We start from the raw sequence: 27,328 nt of genomic DNA, 5'->3' as shown, positions 1-27,328 counted from the left end.
GTTGCTACTGTGTTCGTATCTATGTAAATATCGTTCGGAGACATTTAGAAATGACGTCACGGACGGGTAGAGTTGTTTTTTTCTGTTGAAACTCAATTTCTCGTCGACGTTCGGGCTTTGATATGATTTTATTCCGAATGAAATGTGTCTCTAATAGAACAAATCATATTTCAATGTTAATGGAAAAAAGAATGAAGTTACCAACTTAATTTACTGACATATTGGTTTTTATTAAATAGATTTTTAATTAACAAAAATTGTGTGTTCACTATGTGCGCAATCATTATAACAGCTATTAAATTGAAGGATTTGAACGACATGTTTGAAAAAGTGTAGTTTGAAATGAGGCGTCAAGTCGCAAAGCCCGCCTTATCCATTTGTTTTAAAAAGGCCTCATGATGCACATTAATAATGGACCCTAAAATCTACATAAACATAGTCCCAAACTGCAGCAAAAGTCCCATATTCCTATATAAAATTAACTACAAATTAGTAACATTATTAGTAACTGCAGCAAAATCCGTCTTATCCACTTATATTTGCTTTTCATTGTCATTATTATTGCAATCCCGCATTTTTTCATAGGCTTTTTTACACAAATATAGTACCTATTACCACAATTAGTTTAATCACAGATTAGGTATACTGTATACAGATAAAAATCTTATCCCTAATTCGTGGTACGAAAATTGTTTTTTATGACAATGTGCAAACGAGTCAAATTTCCTGTGCGCAAAAATAAACTCGCGTAAAATAACAATAAACAGCGTAATAGAGAGATATCGCTAAACCGAATAGCGTGAATGAACATTAATAAGCGTGAATGAACATTAATTAATTTAAATTCAAAGTTAGAATTTAAAATTTTGAAATTGTTTTGTTTACTAGGTATTTTAAAACTAAAGGGCTAAAGTGCTTATTTCCAGTGCTTTATTGTTCAACGTCTGCTAGTGGGTTTAGGGCAAGCAACAAATTCTCTTAGAAGTCGTCATTTGCTGTAAACCTAAGCTTCTTTAATATTGGAAAAGGTGGAATCCATATTTTGGCCCATATTTATTTAATTAAAACTAATCCCAGCTACTTAAATATCAAATTACCTAATAAAACTAAAGTAATAATTCAAAACAATTCAAACATAACCTAAAATAAAAAATCTCGCCGTCCGGCCCGGTTGTCAATAAATAGCCGCACATGCCCATTTAGGCAATTTTTAAACGTTATTTAGAAATAGCTTGGTGTAATTGATCCGCAAATTACGTCAGGCGGTAGCGTTATTAGCGGGTGCATATCGTAACCATGATAAGGTACGCGTAAATACTGCATGACGCTATTCGGTTTTCCGATATCTCTCTAATAACTGTGCCGGTCAGGCGCTGTGCACAATTTTAGAGGCCCTAAGTGGGCGTGCTATGTGCGCAAACTATAGTAACCTAACTAGTGCCCGATTCCGAAAATTGGAACCACGAAAAACAATAAAGAAAAAACAAAGATTATAATCTGTGGTTTAATTAATTTAATATACAGGGTGTCCCAGAAATAAGTGCCAGTATTTCAACTGGTAGTATTTATAGTTCGTCCCCAGAAACACGCCTATGATGTTTTTTTCGCGAAAATTTTTTTTTGAAAATTCGGAATTTTTTGAAAATTTTGTTGGAATTTTTTTTAGTTTTATTTAAAATAAATATTTCTTGATAATCAGGCAACATAAGTAGTAGATTAAGAGATTATAAGTACAAAAAGAAAATCCAGAAAGGATCAGTGGTTCTCAAAATTTTAGCAAAAAATGATTTTTTTGGACTCCGTTATTTTGGACTTATTTGAAAAACGATAAAGAGAAAATATGTTTCTTTTATCGAGATCACCACCCCTTAAAATACTTGCACTTATTTCTGGGACACCCTGTAGTTTTACTACGACGTCTTATCCATTTCAAATCTACCTAATTTTAATAAAATAGCATACCTAATAATTCCAAGTTAGGATGCAAAAATTATCTTGCTGTAGCAAAACAACACGACTAAAAACGTACCCATTAAGTAAGTGGAATCATAGTTTTGTATCTGGTTTTTGTAGAAATAAAAATTAATATATAATTTTTAAAGAGAAAAAAACAGATAGAAAACAATGATTCCGCTTAATGGACACGTTTTTTTTGTAAAATAACGTTTCAAACATTTGCTAAAACAGTTTTTGTTTTTCTCGAAACATTTTTGGGATAAGGCGGGTTTTGCAACTTGACGCCTCAAATGTTCAGAAAGTAATAAATTAAAAATTAACAAAAAAATTTGATTCACTTTCACAAAATTTGTATTAAAATGACCTTCTGTCCGTTTGAGAACTCCATTCGGGTACCTCTATCAACGTGCCGAGTTTGGTTCCAATCGACCGATAATTAAGAGAAAAATCCTGATGATTTCGTCCATTTAAAGACATCGGTTCGAAACGTCGAAGGCGTCATCCTGTAGCCCGTCCCAAATTATGTCGAAATCGACCGACATTTTTCTTCAATATTAAGTCCTTAGTCCCACCCTGATGGAGAGATGTAAATGAAACGTCTTATACAACTTTGCAGGGTAGAACCGTGTGCACCGTCGTTCACATAGGCTACCCACCAAACTTGACGTTTCTTACGTCAAAACTGTCACAGTGACATGTGTCGTACATGGTCAAGTTGGCCTTGGTCCAATATATCGATCTACCAAATCTCATTTAAATCGGACGATTTTTCTAAGCCGTAGGCTGTCCTTACCGCTTTTCCTCTCGCCTGTTGTGTCGCCTGTCGTGTAACGGTATTTGAATTTTCACTCCTAATGCGCGTAAAAAAGTCTCACTTCAAAAATAATTTTAAAAATAAGTTAAGACGGAAACGGTACTGGGAAAAGTATCATCTCAGGAGATTGGAACCTTCTGAAAAGGAAAATTCCCTTCATCCAACTCCTAGTGCATGACATACCAAGAATGTACTTAACTTCTACAATGTTCTGCTTCCCAAGTGGTAACCATTTAAAGCGCAACTCAAGAATCTGGAAGCCTCGACCCCTAACCTGGAATGGGAATCTTCCAAATGTCTAAGACACTCGAAGAAATTTCTCAGAACTAACAACCGAGAAATATCAAAGATTTTCCTTCATTTAAGTAAGAACAAACTTCGAATTGTCACGAGGTTTTTAATAGTGATGGGAAAAACCGATAAATTTCAATAATCGCGCGATCGCTCGAGCTTAAAAAATACGGGTTTTCGCCCGTCGCTTGGTGTACTCGCAATTCGTAATGCCAAGCAAGCGACGATCGACGAGTAATTCGCTTGATTCAGTTTAGATTAAGGCATTGTCGATGTAAGTCGTAAAATTTTGTCATGCAGATACGCAACGGATAACGTCGCGTCGTATAAATTTGCTCCGTACAATGTATATAGAAAATTCGCTCGGCTTTGTATCGAGTATGTCACATTAAAATATTATTTCAATTTATTTCATTCTAGGATCGTTTGCGTTCACCGCTCGCAACTCGTTCATAATCGAGCGATGTCGGTTATTTCAATAATCGAGCACTCGATTGAATTTTCGCTCGAGTTATCCCATCACTAGTTTTTAACAGGACACTCCCCTGAATCAATATCACTTTACCATCGAATAAATATTAAATAAAGAAGAATGAAGAAGGGAAAAAAGAATACAGAAATGGTTGATGGTATTCAATTCGAAAAAATAAAACAATGAAATGCAAAGATAGTATTTTATTATATCTTTAATACATAACATACATCTTTATTTCCGGTAGTTGTATATGTTCAACTCAACTGAAGAAAAAATAAACTTTATAAAATAAAAAGTCCTGCGCCAAAAAGGGCCTCGAACATCGCCAAAATCGAATTAAAACAACATATATAGGATAAATAAATAGTTTCTCGATTATGTTTACATGGATTATGAAAACATAGATTTATTTGATTATTACACTGCTGGTTCCACCAAAGCAAACTTTAGCGATACGGTCACTTTTCGCCCCCGTTCGCTAATATAAAACATGTATATATCAAAACGACTACAAAATCTGGAAGAGTTTCTTTAGTTCCACCATCAGTTGCCAGTCGGACTTCAGAAGGTCGTCTCTGAAGTAGTCTTTGCAAGCATCAATCGATTGACGAGATATCTGAAACAAGAGAAAACATTTAGATGAAAAAATTAATACTTTTCGTCAATGAATGAAGTCCGTCGTTTCCAAAGTGGATACGTACAGGGTGGACAAATTTAATTTTTCAATTGTAAATCTGGAATAGAATACTTGTTTCGAGAAATTAGACAAATCTAGATCTAAAATTAAATAATGCATTTCGATGCAAAAAATTTTTTTATTGTTTATTTAGTTTGATTGAGAGAGAATTGACAATGAAGTTTTATTAATTTCGTATATTCATCTGGTTCTAGTGTTGATACTTAATTAAAAATAATAAATTTAGTGAATATATAGTATGTTCCCGGATTGTCTATACAAGAGGAAAAAAACTTTTTTATTTTTGACATTTTGAGAAAAACGCCTGCTTGGTCTAAAATGGTTAATCCCGTTAATTTTCCAAATTTCCATACCCTTTTACAAGAAATTTAAAAAAAACCGGGAAAATATGATTGAAATTGTATTAATTACTCTTTTATCGACCGCTTTTATATAGCCAAGGATGCAAGTGTGTTCAGTGAGAAGTTAACTTTAAGTTTGTACAATTATATTTCCATTTTTTTTTCGTTGGACTTTCTAAATACTCGTTAAAATGACTAGAAAGTGTTCAATGTGCTAAAGTTCTAATATAAAGGTCCCCGAATTATCTTTTCATATGCAAGTATTCAGTTATTTTATTTATATTAAGCCACATGCATACTTTCTGGTTAGATTTCCTAAGAATACTGATATTCGTACGGAGTGGTTAAATGTATTTTTTATATAATTTAATTTTTGTGACGGTAAACATTCAATTTATTGTTCAAATATATGCATTTTACAAATTATATTTTTAAAATTAATGTTCAAACTTGGCGCGTGGACGCTAGGTCCTCGACAAGGATAGATAGAGTAGAAGCACCGCCTGTGCAACAAAAAAAGAAGATAAATGGAAGTCATTGTTATGTTTGCGACAGTTTCCATAGTGATTTACTTATCAACGTAAGCATAGGATTGGAAAGCCCGTAAAAATTTTGGGTCGCGAAATTATTATGGGTCGCGACCGTTATACGCGATCTGGCGCTGGTATAGCGGTCGCTAAGAACAACGGCAAACAAAAACAGAAATAATTTTCTCTTGTCAAAGTCAGAATCTTCAAAAATCATAATAATCTTTCAAAACCTAAACCGCTCTGATTAAAGAAATTCCGAAAAGTGTTTATAGCGTCCATTTTCAAAGTAATTATTGCTATCTTGTGAGTTTAATTCAAGTTTTATTTACTCCAACCGGTAATAATTGTGAAAAAGTGGCATTAAAAACTTAAAAAGCTGTGCTGTGAACTGTGAACTGCAAAACCATCGTGGATCGTGGCATAACGTCGGTTTCCAATGTTTCATAGGTATTTCATACATGCGTCCTTATATAAAATAAAGTTTCTTGTATGCAACACACTGTATTTTATTTATAAAATTAAACGAAAATAATAATAAATTTGAATAAACAATATTTGGCGATATAATTCCGGAAAAAGCCGAACCGCCCGAAATTTTTAAAAGTTTTGGGTCGCGACCGTTGCAAGAATAGCGCCAAATAGTGTTTACATTGTCCTTATGGGCATTTTCCAATCTAAACTTACGTAAGTATATATTATGATCTAGGTCATTTACACTCTGTACAAACGAAAAATATGGATGTGCTTTCTATTTATCCGCATTTTTTGTTTAAAAACCAAATCGCCAAGTCACGGCCATTGCGGAACGAATTCTGCGAATTCGTCGCAAAAAAATTACCAATTTTATTACAGATACTGGAAAAAAAGTTGGGAAGCGCAAAAAAAATTAGTCTAAACAGCCGACTGCTGTGTTCTAAACATCCGTTGTCGGTGCCGATCCCAAACTGGAAACATTGTTTACATTTCGCCTTCCGAAACAAATTTTGCCAAGTGCGAACTTACATACGAATAGATTTTATGGTGCAATTGGCTTAGGCATCGAATATTAATAATTCTAGTCTAGTATGTACTCTACTACTACTGCCATTACTCGCTGACGAGTATTTGATACGCATCAGAAAATGGTTAAGCGGGGCGTTTTCTTTCATAAGCTTTTCTTTGGCTGAAAAGCCCGATACGTGATGTTATCCCTCTTCCGCACTCCGGACATTCAAAAATCTCATTACTTTGTTGCCTCTTTATTTTTTGGTTGGCGTTGTTAACTGAGTTTACAATTCTTCTCCATTGCATTCTTGTGCGCTGCTTCCTCCCCCTGATTCTATATGCTTATCCCCTTTAAGTTTTCATGGAAAATATCCTTGTACCTTTTGAGTTGTCCATCCTGTTTCCTCTTACCGTCGACAGGTTTACCATAAAGAAGAAATTTCGGTAGGGAATTTTCTTGCATCCTGCATACGTAAGCAGAGAGCCATATTAAGCGGGATTTGGTAATTATAACTTCAGCGCTCTCGCAGCTTGCTTCTTCAAGGACCGATACGTTTGGGACATGGTGGTACCATTCGATTCTTAACAGTTGTCTAAGGTGTCTCTTTTGTAACTTGTTTAATGTGTTCATGTGCCGCCGGTACTGCACCAATGTTTTATGCCAAAACGGCAACAAGGCTTCCATATAACATAGTGGGGATTATTGCTCAAGGCATGATTGTAGAAAACTCTTTTACTTAATTTCCAGAATGCTCAGCACAGAATTAGCATATCTGCCTAACTCCTATATTCGTTAGGAAGGGATCGCTCAGTGATCCATGATGTGATACTTTAGACTTGTTATTGTTATAGAGTCTAGTTGTACGACTCACAGAACCACCAACTTAGAACAACAAAGAACAGGTCCACCAACAACGGCAGTCACCTAGAAAAATGTCAATGATGTACGTAAGCTGATCCAAGAAGATCGACATGTTACATATCGTAAAAATGAAGCATCTTTGGGCATTTCAAAGACCTCAATTCAAAAAAATTTCATGAAGAAGAATCTGCAAAAAATAGTTTCTGGTTGGATACCGCTTCTGTCGAGTGAAGAACAGAAAGAAATTAGAGTCAATTGGTGTCAAAAAACTCTACACTGGTTTAACGTAGAAAACTCAAAAAAACACATACAGTATTCTCAGTGATTATGAATCCTGGATATGTATATATTTTTTTCTTATGAACCCAAAAATAAACGCCAATCGACTGTTTGGGTGTTCCGAGATGAACCAAAACCGATGAAAGTTATCCGTTCTCGAAGTTATCAAAAGCGGTCATGTAGCAGCAATTCCTCTGTAATATCAAAGAACTGTTACTGTTGATTGGTAGATATCTATTTGTTTGTCAGAAGTAGTTGCTGAGTTTCAACAAACCAACCCTCAACGACGAATGATCCTCCACCAAGCCAATGCAAGTTCCTACACAGCTCGAAAAACAATTGAGTTTTTAAAGCAAGAAAACATCGAATTGTTAGACCATCCTCCACGCAGTCCCGACCTAAGTCCTAACGACTTTTTTTCTTTTCCAAAAATTAAAAATGAACTGTGTGGTCATAGGCTCTATTCTCCAGAAGATGCAGCCAGCGCCTTCAAAAACGCAGTTTTAAACGAACAAACAATCATTTTTTGGAATAGACTACTTTATGATATGCGTTTTATTATCAAAATTTATTATGGGCACATAACCTAATATACCGGGTGGGTCTCAAAAGTGGCTCACCCCTATAACTTTTTATTTTTTCAGATAAAAAACGAGATTTGGTATGTTAGTATATGACATAAATGATTGATTGATGTATTCAATTCTTTTCGGTCATTTCCTGTTTTACCGGAAATGACTACAACTTTTGATTTTTAAATGGCACCCTCGGTATTTTTTTTGCTTTATTCGATAGAAAATGACATTTTGAATAGAATGACACATCATATGTCAACTCTCGACATTCTCGCTTAATAAAAAATCGTATTTTAAAATTTAATCTAGAGTGCCATGGCTATGTTAAAAACACTAATCCTTAATCAAGAAGCTTTGGAAAAATAGATTTGATCGTCTAATGGTTTTAGTGTCTTGTTATGGCCAGTTAGAAAATGCTCAAATCGTATTTTTAATCATATCTCAATTTTTTCAAATGGAACAAGGGTGGCTCATTAGCATATTTGGGCTTTTTCCAAATATGCTAATGAGCCACCCTTGTTCCATTTGAAAAAATTGAGATATGATTAAAAATACGATTTGAGCATTTTCTAACTGGCCATAACAAGACACTAAAACCATTAGACGATCAAATCTATTTTTTTACGAATAATTTGATACCACACACTTCGAGTCAAATTTTCGTAACGAACCGCAAGTTATAATTTCAAATAAACCATATGCAAAAATGTCATAAGTTCACATATGATATGTCAGTGTATTCAGAGTGTTATTTGCTATCGAATAAAGTAAACCAAGGGTGCCATTTAAAAATCAAAAGTTGTAATCATTTCCGGTGAAACAGAGGAAGTGACTGAAAACAATTGAATACGTCAATCAATCCTAATTTATGTCATATATTAACATACCAAATCTTGTTTTTTTAACTGAAAAAATAATAAAAGTTACAGGTGTGTGCCACTTTTGAGACGCACCCTGTATAGATATTTTTTGATACACTGTTCACTAATTAAAATAAAAAAAATATATTTACAGATTAAGTCTAATTAATTTATTTCTCACCGTATTTTGATTAGTCTCACATTATTATGGAAGACAAATTTAAATATCGTAAAAAAAATCATATTGTTTAATTTTTGGTTTGTTTTGACTCTAGCGATAACAGCCGATAAATATTCAAATTTCTTAAATTTATTTCCAAACAAAGGAGCAAAATCATTGTTGATCGCAAAAAAATAGCCAAACCGGCAGTACCTATACGCTCGATGCTTTGGCTCGCACCAACATAAACTTGACATTGAAAAATCTATTTTAGTTTGACCGAGAATTAATTCATTAGATTCATTCTAAATAATGTATTATTGAATGAAATGAAACTTGCCAGACATCGCTGTACATTAAATAACGGAGAGCGGATAGGCGTGGTTTTCGTCAATGAATGAAGTGCGTCGTTTCCAAAGTGGATACGTATAGGGTGGACAAATTTAATTTTTCAATTGTAAATCTGGAATAGAATAATTGTTTCGAGAAATTAGAAAAATCTAGATCTAAAATTAAATAATGCATTTCGATGCAAAGATTTTTTTTATTGTTTATTTAGTTTGATTGAGAGAGAATTGACAATGAAGTTTTATTAATTTCGTATATTCATCTGGTTCTAGTGTTGATACTTAATTAAAAATAATAAATTTAGTGAATATATAGTATGTTCCCGGATTGTCTATACAAGAGGAAAAAAACTTTTTATTTTTGACATTTTGAGAAAAACGCCTGCTTGGTCTAAAATGGTTAATCCCGTTTATTTTCCAAATTCCCATACCATTTCAGAGAAAATTTAAAAAATCATGAAAACAGTTGAATTTTTTCAAAGTCCTAAAAATCGAAAGGTGTTTCTATGGTAATATCATTTCGATTTCATTCTTTGACAGATTGTTATTAATAGAATTTTAATTAACATCATATTTTTGCTGTTTTTAAAATGTTAAAGTACAAAATTTATTTAGTACAATGCTACGGAAAGAGTGTCGATAGTTATCGGAAAATGTGATACTTTAACAACAGCAAAGAATATGACGTTAATCAAAATTAATAACAAAATTAATAATAACAATCGATCAAAAATCTGTAAAAGTATGGAATTGGTATGGAATTGTATGGAATCGAATTGATATTACCATAGAAACGCCTTTTGATTTTTAGGACTCATTTTTAGGATTTTTAGAAAATTGTTGAACTGTTTTCATGATTTTTTAAATTTTCTCTAAAACGGTATGGGAATTTGGAAAATAAACGGGATTAACCTTTTTAACCTGCACTTGTGTCATGTTGATAAGATATAAAATCATTTTTTCTCTAATGAAAATAGCCAAAATTTGCCAACTTCCTTAAATCAAATATCCTACAGAAACAATGAAATCTGTCCGCCCTGTAAATACTTGACATTCTCGGTAAAATAATATGTTTCTGTTAGTTAACTCGTGATTACCATTACATAAAATTGTAAAAGCTATGAAGTAAAAATAAAAAGACAATTTTCTTGTGCCAATATCACAGATTAGGTATCCTATAAGTATACAGATAAAAATCTTGTCCCTAATTCGTGGTACGAAAATTGTTTTTTATGACGATGTGCAAACGAGTCAAATTTCCTGTGCGCAAAAATAAACTCGCGTAAAATAACAATAAACAGCGTAATAAAGAGAGATATCGCTAAACCGAATAGCGTGCATGGACGTTAATAAGGCCAGGTGTTATTTCCTTTACGTGAGGTGGTATTAACTCTCTTCATTTATAGTTATCGGATCGGAAAGAATTCTGTTCGCGTCGCGTCTGCTATTTAAACTTAACCTAACTTTGAATTTAAAACTTTGAAATTGTTTTGTTTACTAGGTATTTTAAAACTAAAGGGCTAAAGTGCTTATTTCCAGTGCTTTATTGTTCAACGTCTGCCAGTGGGTTTAGGGCAACAAGCAACAAATTCTCTTAGAAGGGCTAAGTCGTCATCTGCTGTAAACCTATAAGCCTCTTTCTCTCTCTTTGGTCCGTTTCCCTGAAGAGGGATTAGTGACTATGATGTTCCTGTAGCGGTTTTTATCGTATTGTGCCAGTCCGCTCTGTTTTGAGCCATGCTGACGGTTTCATGAAGGCCTTGGCCGATTAGGTCTTTAGTTTGATCAACCCATCTCTTGGGTGATCTTCCTCGTGGTCGCTTTCCCTCTACCTTTCCCTCGACTATTAGCAGCTGCAGTGAGTCCGTTCTTCTAGCAATGTGACCAATATATGTCAGAAAACATCGGTTTATTTTTTTTGAGAGGCTGAGTTGTGAGTTTAGTTCTTGGAAAACTGACTCATTCGTACGATGGGCTGTCCAAGGTATACGTAGCAGACGTCTATATGCCCACATTTCAAAAGCATCTATTCGCCTGGTATCGCTTTTCTTCAGCGTCCATGTTTCCGCCCCATACGTAGCAATCGGGAAAACAAGCGAGTTCAGCAGTCTTAGTTTGGTATTCTTAGTGATGGCTGTATCTTTCCATATCTTAGTTAATTTAGTTACGGCTGTTCTAGCCAGCGCAATTCTACGTCTTATTTCGCCTTCGCATGAGCCGCTGTTGTCGATTAGCGATCCCAGATATAAGTATTTATTAACCACCTTAAATCCAGCTATGTTTCCCACGTGAGGTTGGTTGTTGTTTTGTCGGTCCACAATCATGACAGTAGTTTTGTTAGGATTAAGTTTTAGCCCAAATTCTGTACTAGTTTCTTGGAGACGTTGCATAATAAATTCCATTTCTTCCATGGAGCCTCTTTACAGGTTCTTTAATAATGGAAGAGGTGGAATCCATATTTTGGGCCCATATTTATTTAATTAAAACTAATCCCAGCTACTTAAATATCAAATTACCTAATAAAACTAAAGTAATAATTCAAAACAATTCAAACATAACCTAAAATAAAAGATCTCGCCGGCCGGCCCCGGTGGTCAAATACCCGCACATGCCCATTTAAGCAATTTTTAAACGTTATTTAGAAATAGCGCTTGGTGTAATTGATCCGCAAATTACGTCAGGCGGTAACGTTATTAGCGGGTGTTGCGTTAAAAATTGACTCGCGCATATCGTAACCATGATATGGTACGCGTAAATACTGCATGACGCTATTCGGTTTTCCGATATCTCTCTAATAACGATGCCGGTCAGGCGCTGTGCACAATTTTAGAGGCCATAAGTGGGCGTGCTATGTGCGCAAACTAGTAACCTAACTAGTGCCCGATTCCGAAAATTGGAACCACGAAAAACAATAAAGAAAAAACAAAGTTTATAATCTGTATAATCTGTGCCAATATTCTAATTTTCAAAAAAAAAATCTTTAAATTAGTATGAAATTTAAAAATCCATCAAGTACCATTCTTTTTTAATCATTAACGAACTGTATTCAGACTTACCTTACTAACTAGCATATCAGTTTCATCAAAATGTCGGCCAAACATCTTCGGAGATTCTCCAGGTATTGGTTCGATTTTGATGCATATTTCCATTCCTTTCCTAGCATTTTCTACTGGTTTATGATTGTTTTCTATGCTAGTCACTATCCCTATATCAACAAACTGAAATATAAAAAAACCTGTAAGTAAATCGTAAATATAGTAGGTTCTTTTTTAATACAAAAAACTTTCAAACTGTGCTTCAAACATATACTAGCCCTGGTAACTTCATCTACGTAGTCTTTATTTTAATGCATGCGACAGAGATAAACATAAATGACCGGTTGACAGACAGAGACAGAAAATAAAAAGCGGCATACAGTGTTGCCGATTTTTAAATTTGTAGGAATATGTGTGTAGAAAAAAATAAACTATTTTAAAAACTTTCATGTATATGTCGGATAATTTATAATTTAATGATTAAATGTTAGACGTGGCAATATACTACAAATATACTACTGAAATGAAGATAATATATCTAAGCTAAATATAATCTATTACATCTGAAGTAAAATGAGTAATAAAATTTTGAAAAATAAAGTTCCAACCCTAGATGCAACATTTTTCGATACATGTGATACTTGTGCGATTTGAAATTTTGATGCAAAATCTGGCAATACTGCATAGAAGAAATGTATCAACCCAACTTTTATCATTTTTAAAACATTTGATTTTTCTTTAAGCTGCCTACATCACTGTCTTACACGTTAAAATCCAGACCACGCTTTTACAATGACCAGGTTGGTATACCCTACAACTTCTGGGTATACAGGGTGCTACAAATTCGAGGTACGAGCATTGGTGTCTCGGATAGATATGAACATAGTTAAATTGGGGCAAAGTTGCGCCTTGGGCTGTCCACCAAGATGCTATTAAAAAAGTTAAAAAAATTTCAAGGATAGCCGAGTTTTTTTGAAAAAAATAACGGATTTTTTTGAAAACAATTTTATTTTTTGACTATCTGATAGGATTTTTTTTATATTTTCAAATTAGCTGATAAATTGTGAGGTACATAGCCAACTTAATTTTTTTTAAATACGGATCTGCATTTTTTATTTCAGGTTTTGAAAGAACACGGTCTCCTGAGTACAATGATGCCACACTTTATACTTTTGTTTTTGTTTTGGGTACCCTAACAGCAACAAAACTATTTAATTATTATTTAAAATAATTTCAAGTCCGACTCTATTTTTTTAAATTATTTAATCTGATTATATTCATCGCACCAATATTGATCACCGCTAATTAACATGGAATAACGAAAATTAGAGCTAATTAAAGGATTCAAATAAATAATATCCGGATCAGCAATTTAAAGATATTATTTTTAACTTTTTTTATTGTGAATTTGAAATCTCAGTGTATTATCTAATAATTTGCATTATATTAATCGTAGTCATTATGACTAAATTAACTTCTACCAACTAGTTTCTAATGCTCTACATGTTTGAAAAGTTTACCAGCCTCCCTATTGCACAAATTTAGTTTTTCTGATTTTGAAGGAGCAACTTTGCCCCAATTTAACCATGTTCGTATCTATTACGGTTAGCGAGATACCAATGCTCGTAACTCGAACTTGTAGCACCCTGTATACCAGGTATATACCCAAATTTTATTTACCTACCTACGACCTTTGATTATAAAATCAAAAGAGCCTCGATTCAAACTTTGACTGGTGTAAACAATTTTAAAGATACTTTTTAATCTTACTGTACTTACTTCTTTACTAGGTACGCAAATAGGAGTTCCCTCTTTGACGATACCCGCCTCCACCATAACACCGCACACGATAGGATCCCTGGAGTTGAAGACGAACTGGGGAAGAACACGTAATTTGCAAGGAAACACAGCGATATTCTTGAACTCTTCCCGTTTCCTCTGTTTTAATTCCTCGCGGTAAGCCATGAATTTATCGAACAAGTGATAGATTATGTCCGCCTGGAATATTTTCACGCCCATGCTGTCAGCCAGTTCTTGAGCGTCTTTTTCGATTTTCACGTCGAAGGCTAATATTGTCGCGTACCTGTAAAAAATAAAAATGCATCTTATATATTATAAGTTTTTTTACAATTTGCAACAATACACTGAGACACCTGTTACACTGAAAGACTTTATTCTAAATATGCTTTTACTATAAAATTTAAAAGAAAAATATTAATGGTACTGATATTTTGCAATGTTATTATCAACTACATATACCGGGTGCGTCTCAAAAGTGGCTCACCCCTATAACTTCTTTATTTTTTCAGATAAAAGAACGAGATTGGGTATGTTAGTATATGACATAAATTCGGATTGATTGGCTTATTGGATTGTTTTGGTCACTTCCTTTTTCACCGGAAATGGCTATAACTTTTGATTTTTAAATGGCACCCTCGGTATATTTCTACTTTATTCGATAGAAAATGACTCTCTGAATAAAATGAGATATTACGTGTCAACTTTTGACATTTTCGCTTAAAAAATCGTATTTTAAATTTCAATCTAGAGTGTCATGGCGGTGTTAAAAACACTAACTTTTAATCAAGGAGCCTTGGAGAAATAGATTTCATATAGAATAGATGACTTGATCGGCTTAATGTTTCTACTGTCTTGTCCTGGCCGGTTAAAAGATGTCCATATCGTATTTTAAATCATATCTCAATTTTTTCAAATGGAACGAGGGTGGTTCAGCATATTTGGAAAAAGCATTTTTTTACGAATAATTTGATACCACACACTTCGAGTCAAATTTTCGTAACGAACCGCAAGTTATAATTTCAAATAAACCATAAGAAAGAGAACCATAGAAGGTGCCATTTAAAAATCAAATGTTGTAGTCATTTCCGGTAAAACCGGAAGTGACGGAAAACAATTGCATACGTCAATCAATCCTAATTTATGTTATATACTAACATATCAAATCTCGTTTTTTATCTAAAAAATAAAATAAAAAAGTTATAGGGGTGAGCCACCTTTGGACGCACCCGGTATATAGCCTAAATTTCAATAAATTCGTCATTTTGATTCAAATTTAAAGTTTGTTTATTATTCACATTTTTTGGATTTCTTTTGAAACAAACATATTCCCTCGCTAAATAGACTATGGGTTTGGTGTATTTCCGCCGATTTTTAAAATTCCGACAGCAGCGCTAGACACGGCAGAAATCAGAAATTTCTGACTTTCCTAATAATACAATATACTCGAAAAAAAAACGGCATCACCGATATCTATGAAATGTCATTTTAAATGTAAAATTATATGGGGAAAGTCATCGATCGTCATTTCCAAGCCAGCTGGACGCCGTTTTTTTTTCGACCGTATGGTAGCTTTCAGTTCTGTACAGGGATAAGGTCAAACGGTACTGGTTTAAAGAATTATGATTAAAGTGAAGTTAATCAAGTTTTAAAGTAAAAAAATCAGTACATATTTGTAAATTATTAAAATTATTATTAATAAAATATTTTGTTTCATTTATGTTGTGCTTTATTACCCTAATTTCTGTGCATATCAAAACATTTGCCGGAAGTTTGAATGTAAGAAATAATTATTTTTATATACACGTTAAAATACTTATATATTTTTTATAAACTAAAAATAGCTCAACCCAGTTTTTTTCAGTTATATACATATTTTTTCAAATTATAGGTACCTATAGTATCTTAGAGTAATAATTTTCCACTGAAATTCTATTTATTATTGAATATCTATTGATTTCCCACTTGGCATTCCAATTGTTCCCACTTATTTCTTTATAAATCCAAACATATTACATATGAATTAAAATGACACATCTATCACTGCAATGTCAAGAATTTTCTTGTTAAACAGACTATAGTTCTATCATCAAACAAGATTAAAATCATGTTATTCGCTGTCAGGATAAAAATACAGTACATATAAAAATATACTTACTGAGACTCATGTTCTAACATAATTGATGCTTTCATAACATCCTTCTTTACAACTGGACCAATCCTAATACCAGAATACTAGAAATAAATAACAAATTACAAATTGACAACTAAAAATCAGAAAAAATATACATATGGTAAAAATAAAATATTTTCTTCAATGTTAATATGCATGACCAAAAATACTTTAAGAACACATATATGTTAATTTATCGCTTTCATTTACGAAAATATATAACTATCAAAGCTAAGAAAATAGTTTTAAAACATTATGGATTTTTTTTGGAATAACAACTTATTTCATTTGACAACATTATACTTACAGGTATTTTGCTGACTTTCAAAAATTCAAGTAAAGCCTCAAGAGAACCCAAAGTCGATGCTTGAACGTAAACGCCCCTTTCTTGCAATTTTATGCCAGACAACGCACTTCTTAATTCACGAGCCACTTCGTCCCTTAATATCTAAAAATTACTATTATTTTATTTCTTTATTATATAAAAAAACAATAAACTTACCTCAACTTCGTCTGGTTTCACAGCCACATATAAATTTAAACCAGCTATAGCCTTTTCAAGCTCCTTTGCCGCTATCTTAACACCTTGGGCAGCTTTCACTTCCCTATATTCAACATAAGCATTCTAAAAAATTAATAAGTAGGGTTAGGTACATAGAATTATATTTTTTATTAAATTAAATAGTATGTTTTAAAGCATTGAAAAAACAAACTAAGGAAGCAGTATATTAGCAAAAAAGATAGTAGGCTCAACAATTTGCTAGTTTTGTTGTACATAAAAAATGTTAACAGTTATTAAAATTATTAAAAAATACATTTGTATAAAATTATTTTTTTTGCTTCTTAGTATTTGTATTCAATGGTTTATGCTTACCTTAACCCTGAGTTCCCTCATTGGCTGGGGCATTAACAACGACCTAATTTGAGTAACTATAGGGCCATCGGTACCTGCTACTAGCATAGTTTCACCTTCCCTTAAAGTACCGTTGACTAGAATAACGTCAATCGTGGTACCTAGACCAGGAATGGCTTTAACCTAAAATAAAATATGTTTATCAAAACTTAAATATATTTCTTAAGTAAAAATAACAATATCTTCTAAATAAGATGTTAAGATAACAATTTAAAAAATAAGAATTCCAGATAAATAATGGTAACACTACATTTCGTGTAGAGAACTACTTCTTTATTTAAATCCACACTATTAATAAGAAATGTTGGTACAATATTTTATTTTCTATATGAACAAATACTAAAAATGCCAACATTTGCCACTTTTTTTTTGACGTGTGATTTATTAAAATCAGTAAAACATAAATAACTTTTATCAATTGTGAATTTCTCGTTACTTCCTTTGAATTTATGTCATAAATAAAGCCACAAAATATTATCAAAAAATGATAATAACGAAGATTACGCCAACATTGATATCCCATCAAACTTAAAAATAACTGTATACAGAGCAGAAGCCAGAAAAAATGGAAGACAAGTGAGGGAAATGAGTGAGTAAAATGGAAGAAGAAAGAAAAGACATTTTCAAGTAAGAATTACACTTTCAGAATTGTACAAAGTGGGTAATGTCAAAGTTTATAGAATTAATATTACTGTAAACTTTGCTAAAGTCGACATTACCGGTTATAAATATGTTTTTTTATGTAATTTCTACGTCCATTATGACTGCTCTCGCATTCCATCATATTCTGTATTATACACTGTAATAAAATATATATTCAATAACAATTACACTTTTAGTTACGTAATCGAGGGCGCGATTTTTAAATTCATTATTGCCAAGAATGGACGACAATGGAAGTTAAATTTCCCGCTGGGGATTCAGGTGGTAGCTCTACTGTAAAATATGTCAAGTTGCCACCTTTATTTATTTATTTCCATAGATAAATGAAACAAGTTTAGATTGGAAAGTGCCCATAAGGACAATGTAAACACTATTTGGCGCTATTCCATAGATAAATGAAACAAGTTTAGATTGGAAAGTGCCCATAAGGACAATGTAAACACTATTTGGCGCTATTCTTGCAACGGTCGCGACCCAAAACTTTTGAAAATTTCGGAGCGGTTCGGCTTTTTCCGGAATTATATCGCCAAATATTGTTTATTCAAATTTATTATTATTTTCGTTTAATTTTATAAATAAAAGACAGTGTGTTGCATACAAGAAACTTTATTTTATATAAGGACGCATGTATGAAATACCTATGAAACATTGGAAACCGACGTTATGCCACGATCCACGATGGTTTTTGTAGTTCACAGTTCACAGCACAGCTTTTTAAGATTTTAATGCCACTTTTTCACAATTATTACCGGTTGGAGTAAATAAAACTTGAATTAAACTCACAAGATAGCAATTATTACTTTGAAAATAAACACTTTTCGGAACTTCTTTAATGAGAGCGGTTTAGATTTTTAAAGATTATTATGATTTTTGAAGATTCTGACTTTGACAAGAGAAAATTATTTCTGTTTTTGTTTGCCGTTGTTCTTAGCGACCGCTATAGCAGCGCCAGATCGCGTATAACGGTCGCGACCCAAAATAATTTCGCGACCTAAAATTTTTACGGGCTTTCCTATCTAAACTTGTTGCATTTATCTATGTTTATTTCCTGACATTGTCATTCTTTTTGACACTTTAGTTGTTTAAATGAATTGTGTTATGATACTTTAAGCATAAAAAAATAATATTAGCAGGGGACCTTGCAGTCAACACTGTTCTTTTTAGAACCTCTTTTAGTGCAAAGTGTATAATATAGGTTAATAGCCATACAAAACTCATCGCAAATTTATTAGAATATCTTGAATGGGAAAGCGGTAGTAATGGCACTTTATGTCCGGTAAGTGCTGTTAAGGAGCTGAGTTTTGTTGATTTAAATAATAACTGTTTATATATTTATAATTAATTTATTTTTGTTTCCTAAAATATTATGATTAAAAGAAAATATGTAAAAATGGGCAACAGTGTGCCGGTCAAGCTTAATCACGTGACTAAAAGTTTATTTGATATGAACTATATGTATAGTTTTATTAGTGATAAAAATAGCATTATAGCTTGTTATTTGACTTGAATGTGTCAAAATTCTTCTATCCACTAAAAAAAATATATAAAGTATATTCAATAACTTACCTCAAGGACGGTAGCTTGTAAGTCTTCAGAGTACATCAAACGCTTACGTATTTTCGTTTGGCAATAGTCTACAATTAAGGCCAATAGATTACCCATACCCTCGCCAGTAATGGCACTAGTGGGCACCAATGAAATATAACTACGTGGATCGGGATTTTTGTGAAACAAGGCAGCATTTAGACCTGTCAAAAATCATTAATAAAAAGTATAAATAATATTCCTATTTCTTGTTCATAAATATTAAATATTATATTGAAGCATTTAGTATACAGGGTATTTCAAAAAACATGTGCCAGCTCCCGTGGGGAGATTCCTCACGTAAAAATAAGATTTGTTTTTCATATCAACCTAGGTCCGATTTTGCTTAGTTTTGTAGTTACAGTAGAGGTGTGTAGTTTGTGAACGAACTAGTTCCAATGAACTATTCCGACCCCGGAATGAAAGGAACTAGTTCCTGGTTTCTCAAAGAACTAGTTCCTCAGGACCTATTCCGGGATCGAGACTGTGACCGATATAGAATAATATGCGACGGGGACGGGTCGGCTAGCGCGCGTAGCCCGATGGTAGGCAGGAGTGGGGAGTGCCAGCCGTACGCTATCGGATCTGGACCTAGAGGAACTAAACTAAATAAAAGACTAGTTTACGTACGAATGGACTGGGCCAGCGCGATCGATGCTAGGCAGGAGTGGGGAGTGCCAGCCGTATGCCGTATGTTATCGGATCCGGACCTAAAGGAACTAGAGGAACTAAATAAAAGACTAGTTTACGTATGGATCAGTCAGCGCGATTGATGCTAGGCAGGCGTGGAGAGTGCCAGCTGTATGTTATCGGATCCGGACATAGAGGAATGAATTAAAAGACTAGTTCACGGGAATCTATTAGGTCGGCAGATCCGAGATATAATACAAGGGACGACGATGGATTCGGCCTTGTCTATTGCCACAGCCGGCGCGGCGTAATTACCACAGAAACTTGTCGTGGATACTGTTTTTCATTTCTAGTTTGTTTTTTAAATATTTTATGGGAATTGTTTCACTTTAGGTCCCTAAAATTAAGAAATATCTTATAAAACGAAGTAGATATTCTGAACTTTTAGACAAAAAGAAAAAGCTTGAAGTGAGGAAAAATGTAATTTTTCGTAAAATTTTTGTAATATTTGCTCCAATTGATTTGTGATATAGTTTTTTAAATTCTGATTTGAGTTTTTTTTTATTTCTTTTTATCTGCAATAAAACTTACCTATATGTTTTTAACATACACAATTACACGTCTCGTTATATCTCCGTACATTATAAAAATTATACAGATCCTACTGTGAATAGTTCTGACTGACAACGAAACGCATTAGCAAGCAAGGGGGATGTCAATGTTAGTCGGGAACTATTGTGAACCAAAGACCTAGTTCAAGGAACTATTCCTCTGGAGGAACTAGAACTAAGGAACTAGTTCCTCCCAAGGAACTAGAATTCCCACCTCTAAGTCGCAGGGTGTTAAAGTCTTAATAATTGTTCGACTTATTATAATTTTCTTCCAAGTACTTTTAGTGATTCAAATGAAATTTTGAGGGTAAAAGTTACCATAAGTGCTACATATTTTAATGCTAAAAAAGGTCGATAAATTCATCAGGGACGTGCATATGGATTAAGTGTAAAAACTGTAATAAAAATATTCCAGTGTTGATCCATATCAACACTGGAATATTTTTCAAAAAAAACCTGTTTGCTACTGACTTTTTTCTTTTGATATCAAAATTGTGTAGGCCGTTTAATGCCAATTAAAAGTTATCTCTTGATATTTTGTCGAATTCGGTCCTCCTTGTTGAGATAAACAAAATTTTATTAATCACAATAATTAATAAAATTAAATTAAAAATAAAATTAATAAATTATATATTTTACCTAATTTATTTTTAAATATTATTACTACTATTAGTCCAAGCTACAGCAATTGCCAATAAAAAAAAATAATGGCATGTAAGATAATTACAAAAAGCTTAATTTTAAAAACTTTTTAACATCCTGTAACTCTAAAACTATGCTTTTCTATACCCATGTTTATAGGAACTTTTTTTCATATTTTTTGATGAGGAATCAATGAGTACTTATTTAAAACTTTCGCAAGTTAATGATATTAAAATTTTTTAAAGGTTGCTATTATACTTGGATTAAGGCAAATTAATAAAATTGCGTTTGTCTCATCATGCAAGCCGAAATCGACAAAATATCAAGAGACAATTTTTAATTGGCATTAAACTGCTGGCACTATTTCGCTAATAAGAGAAAAAAGTCAGTGGCGTACATGCTTCCAGTGATAACCCATATCCACGTCCCGGGTGAATATGTCGACACTTTATTAACTTTAAAATATGCAGCATTTATAGTAACTTTTACCTTCAAAATTTCATTTGAAGCGCTAAAAGTACTTGAAAAAAATTATAATAAATCGAAAAAAATATTAAGACTTTAACACCCCTAGCTACTATGTTGATATGAAAAATAAATCTTATTTTTACGTGGGGTATCTTCCCACGTAAATTATGAGATGGCACAGGTTTCCTGAAACACCCTGTATAACACTTTGTCAATTGCATTACTGCATGGCATCTTTTCTGCGAAAATAGTAAATAGGGTCACGATGCAACGTTATTAGTGCATAACCCCTAATTATGACACTTTACTTGTTTACAGTTGAGGGTTGGAACCTTTGGTGTTACACAGCAAAATAAAAACAAAAAATGGCAAAATGGTTATCAAGGGAGTTCGAAAATTTACCTGATCATGAACCTTCTTTCTCAGTTAAAAATAATATTGAATTCATTAACAAAATTAAAGATATAACATTGCACGAAGGTGAAATTTTGGTCTCCTTTGATGTATCTTCATTGTTCCCAAGTGTTCCAATTCCACATACTTTAGGCTACTTAAAGGAATTACTGAACGCAAATGGTCTCGACAACAAAACTGTGAGTGAATATATTGAGCTTACATCGTTATGTATGAAACAAAATTGTTTTCAATTTAATAACAACTTTTATGAACAGCGGGAAGGTACAGCAATGGGTAATCCATTGTCTCCATTTTTGGCTAATTTATTCATGAGCAGGTTTGAAGTGGAGGCTAAGAATCAGTTTGAGTATTTTCCAAGAGTATGGTTTAGGTATGTAGATGATATTTTTGCTGTTTTTGACACACATTCAGACACCATAGATAATTTTATTTCTAAGTTAAATAATCGTTTTCCGTCCATTAAATTTACGCATGAAATTGAGAACAACGACAGATTACCATTTCTAGATGTATTAGTTATTAAAAATACTAATAATTGCCTGGAATTTGATATCTATAGGAAAAATACGACCACACGCAGCTATATTCCTAATGAATCACATCATAGTGTTGAACATAAAATGGCTAGTTTAAATTTCTTAGTTCATAGATTACTTAGTTTCCCACTTTCCAACGAAAGATATGAAATAGAAAGAGATTACATTAGGAATGTAGCTGAGTGTAATGGATATTCTCCTTCACTAGTTGATAAATTAATTAGAAAACGTAGGTATAGGTTAATGATTTCTGAAAATTCGACTGTTCAAGTGGAGAAAGATACGTCTAAATATTTTTCGATACCGTTTGATAGAGAGTTATCCCGTGGTCTAAAAGGAATTTTTAAGAATGTCAATTATAAACTTGTGTATAGTGCTAATAATAAATTACAACAATTATTAGGTAATCCAAAGGATAAAACACCTCCACTGGAAAGATCGGGTATTTATGAAATTTCTTTGTAAAGATTGTAATCAGAAATATGTTGGGCAAACTAGAAGATCAATATTAACTAGATTTAAAGAACATTTAGCTCAGATAAGATACGGTAGACCGGATAAATCTTGCGTTGCCGAACATATTGTTGATAATGAACATTGTATAGATCTTAATAATTTAAAATTAATTAAACAAGTCTCAAATTACAGGCAATTAGATGCATATGAAAGCATCAGAATTAATAAATGTAAAGATAGTATGAACAGAGTCAACGGTCCAATTCCTTCAAGTTCTTTGTTCCTACTACTCTAGTGGCGTAAATCTAACTGTTACGCTCAGTTGGCTCTGACTCGGTTGGCTAGATTTTGCCACGCCCACTCGTTGCCCACTGAGCGTGTATATAAACGCTCAACTTGTAGATTGTACTTTAGTTTATAATCATCTGCTGATGATGCTAACATGGTTAGCGAAACGCGCGTCCAGTGTAAAAGTAAAAGTGTTTTGGTGTATTGTGGTGATTTAGTGTTTTTATTTTACTTTACTTGTTCTCCCGTAATATCGCATGTCGTTGTTATCCCAAATATATTTTTAACTGTGATTTTTCCAAATAAAACTTACCCTGTTCAGCGAATTGCACAATCACAGCCTGAGTTCTTTGCTCAAACTCGAGCTGAGTGTTGGCAGCTTGAGCTTTTAAAATATCTGTCACGTCCTTCCTATTCATTGTCTGCCAGTCATATAACCTAAAAATTGTCATCATATTAGCGTTATTAATAACAATTGCTTTATAGAAAATTTAACGTACCTGTCAATTTTGTTTAGCGCTACAACAAACGGACAATTTTTCTGCTTCAACATGTTTATGGATTCGATTGTTTGGGGTTCTAGACCGTGCATAATGTCTACAACTAATATGGCAATGTCGCACAAAGAAGAGCCTCTATTTCTAAGATTCGAGAAGGACTCGTGTCCAGGTGTATCAATAATCAGTAATCCAGGTATCCTTAAATCCATATCGTTAGCCTAAAAGGTTGAAAAAATGTGTTAAGAAATTTAAATAATAATAAAGATCCCAGTGTTACCCAGTGCCGAAAGTACCGAAAGAACAAGGAATTAATTTCGAGTTCCAGTTGTTCGATGGCTCAAAACAACCGGAAATTCCCGGTACTTACGAAACAGGTATTTCCAACTAAATCCTATTGGGTAACGATAAAGTTGCAAAATGGTATTTCGATTTTTAGAGAACCTAACAGTACTCCTCCGAGTTGTAGCACAGAATAATAGGTTTACGTGATTAGGTACTCTTTATCTTCTATAATGACTATGAGCACAGAATATCTAGCTACGCAACAGAAAAATACTCGAAATGAAAGAGCTAAAATTGCACAAATAAAATACTAGATGGCGCGACAATATCATAATCAGAATATAATTGGAAATTTTCAACTTTCGGTTTCGGATCGACGTAGATCGACGGCCTTGAAGCTCGGTTAAATATGCACAGTTGCCAGATTCAAAAAGACTTTAATTGGCATCCCATTCTTTTTCTGGTGTATAATAATTTCTTTCTGTTCTTCATTTCTTGTCAGATACACTTATATTAATTATTCGTTTGGCTTTTAAAATAGTTTTAATTTTAAGTATATTATTAGAAAACATATGCTCTCAAAATACATTTTTAATATACACTACTTTATTATGTTAACTAAGAAAATAACTTTAATTACCTTTAAAATTAATAATATACAGAACGATTGATAGTGATATTTATTAATGCTAAAACGTTAGTAATGAAATATACGTTTAATAATAATGGAAATGATTTATTAATAATGATAATGCAGTACAAAAAATGTTAATTGACTAAAAAAATACTATAATAACAATTTTTTTCTGTTTGCCACGTTATTTATATAGACCTAGGTAGATTTTAAAAAGTGACACAGGTACAATTAATAATATATTAGTTCGGCATAAAAATTGCTGTCACGACATCGTACAATAAATTAAAATTCGTAAAATAAATGAAAATTATTAATTAAACAAATCTTTATAAAGAAACGCAAGTATATCAAATTTGGGCCCAATCGAACGCCAGGAAATGGTATCGTAATATGGTACTACATTATGGTACCCCTTGATATGCTTCATGGTACCATAATATTGGAATGTCATCAAAAATACGCAAGTATAATCAAATATACTACTACTACTGCCATTACTCGCTGACGAGTATTTGACACGCATCAAAAGATGGTCACGCAAGGCGTTTCCTGTCATGAGCTTTTCTGTGACTGAAAAGCCCGATACGTGATGTTATCTCTCTTCCGCACTCCGGACATTCAAAAATCTCATTACTTTGTTGCCTCTTTACTTTTTGGTTGTCGTTATTAACTGAATTTACAATTCTCCTCCATTGCGTTCTATTGTGCGCTGCTTCCTCCCACTGATGCGGCATACTTATCCCCTTTAAGTTTTCATGAACAACATCCTTGTATCTTTTGAGTTGTCCACCCGGTTTCCTCTTACCCTCTACAAGTTCACCGTAAAGAAGAGATTTCGGTAGACGGTTTTCTTGCATCCTGCATACGTGGCCAGCCCATCTTAAGCGAGATTTAGTAATCATGACTTCAGCGCTCTCGCAGCTTGCTTTTTTTTAAGGACTGATACGTTTGAGACATGGTGGTACCATTTGATTCTTAAAAGTTGTCTAAGGTGTCTCTGTTGCAACTTGTTTAACGCGCTCGTGTGCCGGCGGTACGGCACCCAGGTTTCGCTTCCATATAACATGGTGGGGATTAGTACTGCTCGATACACTGCAAGTTTCGTTTTTGTGCTCAAGTCATGACTGTAGAAAATCCTGTCTTTTAATTTCCAGAATGCTCTTGAGGCGCTGCTGATTCTGTGCTGAATTTCAGAGTCGATATTTGCCTTTTCCGAAATCAAACTGCCGAGGTAATTAAATTCCGATACATATTCCAACAGTTCTTCTCCGATTTTTATAGCGCTGTTATGATTTTCCGGGGGAGTGCACATGAATCAAATATGAGCCCAATCGAACGTCAGGAAGTGGTACCGTAATATGGTACTATATTAAGTTACCACTTTATATGCACCATAGTCCCATCATATTACAATGTCACCGAAGATACTTACTATACCAAGTATAAGTCCAATCGCACGCCAGGAAATGGTATCGTATATGGTACTATTATGGTACCTCTTGATATGCTTCATGGTACCATAATATTGCAATGTCATCAAAAATATGCAAGTATATATCAAATATGAGCCCAAATGAACGTCAGGAATTGGTATCATAATATGGTACTATAGAAGGTACCTCTTTATATGCTCCATGGTACCATAATATTACAATGTCACTGAAGATACGTAATATACCCTGAAGAAGAAGAGAAGTTTAAGCCCAATCGAACGCCATGTATCGTAATATGGTACTATATTACGGTATCACTGGATATGCTTCATGGTACCATAATATTGCAATGTCATGAAAAATACGCAAGTATATGTTAAATACCGTCAAAAAATACCGTCGAAAAAAACGGCGTCCAGTTGGCTGGGAAAAGACGATCGATGACATTTCCCATATAAATTCACACATAAAATGACAGCGATTTTCATTTCATAGCCATCGCTAACGCCGTGTTTTCCCGATCATACGGTATGAACACAATCGAACGTCAGGAAGTGGTGTCATAATAGTCGAATTACAATCAAAATTCAGGATTCAGTTAGAATCAAAAGTCAGGAAGTGATTTTAATTCAGCTCGTAAGATTTAACTCCAACTAACATGGCAAGTTAAATACTTAAACGTTTGAAAAAAAAAGAGCTCTAATCTATTTTAAGATGTTTAAATGATGTAGCAAATTTGAAGGTAGGCTTTATCAGGAAGTATTACAATATAATTACACAATGGTAACACTGCATAAAATTCTTTTAAATTTTGTTTGTAGAAAACTGTTTTCTTTTAAATTTATCGCCCTCTATTATGTAGTAGCGAAACTACCGCATCAAAATATCTGATTTGGAGACAGGCTTTAAAAGCCTGTCTCCTTTTGAGACCTACGATTTTATACATGTAACGAGGCTTCTGTTGCGTAGCTAGATATTCTGTGCTATGAGTGTAACGAAATTTGTGTGTGTTTCTAGGCACTATTAGATTTAGACGATTAGGTACTTTGTTATTTATTTCTTTTATATTAGAGTATTTGTATTAAATAATTG

At 33.3% G+C, this 27,328-nt stretch overlaps 1 protein-coding gene across 1 annotated transcript in view; it reads right to left on the bottom strand.

The window, feature by feature from the left end:
- Positions 1 to 3,721: 3,721 nt before the first annotated feature.
- Positions 3,722 to 27,328, bottom strand: part of LOC115890451 (eukaryotic translation initiation factor 5B) — a 29,294-nt gene continuing 5,687 nt past the window's right edge. Inside the window, exons 13-22 of the mRNA XM_030910677.1 lie at positions 23,885 to 24,102; positions 23,698 to 23,822; positions 19,319 to 19,500; positions 17,051 to 17,212; positions 16,679 to 16,801; positions 16,484 to 16,624; positions 16,162 to 16,238; positions 13,986 to 14,289; positions 12,228 to 12,389; positions 3,722 to 4,152 (exon numbers count right to left, since the gene is read on the bottom strand). Of these exons, the coding sequence (XP_030766537.1) occupies positions 4,045 to 4,152; positions 12,228 to 12,389; positions 13,986 to 14,289; positions 16,162 to 16,238; positions 16,484 to 16,624; positions 16,679 to 16,801; positions 17,051 to 17,212; positions 19,319 to 19,500; positions 23,698 to 23,822; positions 23,885 to 24,102 (1,602 nt within the window). The 3' untranslated portion in view covers positions 3,722 to 4,044. The remainder of the gene's footprint in view (positions 4,153 to 12,227; positions 12,390 to 13,985; positions 14,290 to 16,161; positions 16,239 to 16,483; positions 16,625 to 16,678; positions 16,802 to 17,050; positions 17,213 to 19,318; positions 19,501 to 23,697; positions 23,823 to 23,884; positions 24,103 to 27,328) is intronic.

Source organism: Sitophilus oryzae, unplaced genomic scaffold, assembly GCF_002938485.1.
Source record: "Sitophilus oryzae breed Bouriz unplaced genomic scaffold, Soryzae_2.0 scaffold_866_pilon_pilon, whole genome shotgun sequence".
NCBI lineage: Eukaryota > Metazoa > Arthropoda > Insecta > Coleoptera > Curculionidae > Sitophilus > Sitophilus oryzae.
The sequence above is the reverse complement of the archived record's forward strand: the minus strand, read 5'-3'. Positions and strand labels throughout refer to the sequence as shown.